Below are 1,344 nucleotides of genomic sequence, written 5' to 3' on the forward strand. Positions count from 1 at the left end.
CCGATACCGATATGGTGGCCGATATATCGTGCATCCCTAGTCTCATTGTATTGTCCCAAAAAAATCTGCCTTTTTCTTTTTTTTTATATAATTTTTTTCATTATTATTATTTAGTTTTTTATTCAATTTTTCATTTTTGCAAGTAATTTTAATTTTCCATTTTATGTATTTTAAACTCAAATGTCTCCACTTTCTGCAGATTGTATAAGGACCACAATAAGAATCTTCAAGAAGATCCAGACATTCAGTCAATTTCCGATATAAAAGAGGGCCAGATTATCAGGGGATATTTGATGTCTGTTACTGATCTAGGCATATTTGTGAGGTAAAGTATGTTGATTTTGCTACACATTTTTAAAGAAACCATTTTAGCCTCATGAGTTGAATTAAAATGATTTTTCTTGTATGAAGGTTATCAAGGACCATCTCAGGAAGAGTTCTTTTCCAGAATGCTACAAAATACTTTGTGAACAACCAAAAAATGTTTTCCGAACACATTTCCATGAATGCATTGCTGACAGCCAAGGTTCTCAGGTAATGTATGTCTACATGTGTAAAATGACCAGCTATTAATAATACATTTAAATGTATCTATTTGTAGTGCTATATGACTAAAGACAGTTGCTTCTAAATCAGTGTGAACGCCAAGAAAGAGCATGTGAACCTGTCACTGCTGTCAAAGGACACTGGCAAACCAGATCTGCTCCCAGAATCCCTTGAGCTTCCATTGCGTTTGACAGAAGAGCAGAAGCAAGAACGTGACAAGAAAGCCATCAAGAGGAAGCGGGTTAATTCTGAGAGCCAGGTAAGTGTGTGTGTGTGTTTGTGTTTAACTGATAGTTTCGAAGAGGATGGATTTGACCTTGTGTTTAATCCTTCTAGCAACAAGACGATGAGAAAAATGGACAGATGATTAAAAAGAAAAAAGAAGGCCCAGTAAAGGGCAAATCCACAGAAAAGAAGAAAACGATAAAAAAGAAAACGAAAACAGAGGATAATGACAGTGGTGTAGAAGTGTTCTGCAGAGAGGAGGAAGTAATGCCGTTGCGTAAAAATCAAGACCAAGTAAAGGTGACACATCTTCTCTTTTCAGATCAATTCGATTGATTTTATATTTTAATATGGGTGTACAGCTGCTTCTCTGATGTGTAACAGTTGTCGTCTGATTGTTTAGGGTAAGCAGGAGGCAAAGGAACCAGAACGGCTGCAGGTGGCTTTTGGCTTCCCGTGGGAATCCACACTGTGCTCTTTAACACCATTTGCCGCAGTAGACGACACCCATGATTCCAGTGAGGATGAGCAGGAAGTCACAAGCAAGGTGAGCTCACACATGCGTCAAAACTA

General features: G+C 37.8%; 1 protein-coding gene across 1 annotated transcript in view; it reads left to right on the plus strand.

Annotated features, from left to right (window-relative positions):
• The first annotated feature begins 162 nt into the window (after window positions 1-162).
• Window positions 163-1,344, plus strand: part of LOC107578996 (protein RRP5 homolog) — a 5,406-nt gene continuing 4,224 nt past the window's right edge. The window contains exons 1-5 of the mRNA XM_016264890.1: window positions 163-325; window positions 412-534; window positions 637-805; window positions 883-1,071; window positions 1,175-1,334. Of these exons, the coding sequence (XP_016120376.1) occupies window positions 294-325; window positions 412-534; window positions 637-805; window positions 883-1,071; window positions 1,175-1,334 (673 nt within the window). The 5' untranslated portion in view covers window positions 163-293. The remainder of the gene's footprint in view (window positions 326-411; window positions 535-636; window positions 806-882; window positions 1,072-1,174; window positions 1,335-1,344) is intronic.

This window comes from Sinocyclocheilus grahami, unplaced genomic scaffold (genome assembly GCF_001515645.1).
Source record: "Sinocyclocheilus grahami isolate Dianchi unplaced genomic scaffold, SAMN03320097.WGS_v1.1 scaffold13395.1, whole genome shotgun sequence".
NCBI lineage: Eukaryota > Metazoa > Chordata > Actinopteri > Cypriniformes > Cyprinidae > Sinocyclocheilus > Sinocyclocheilus grahami.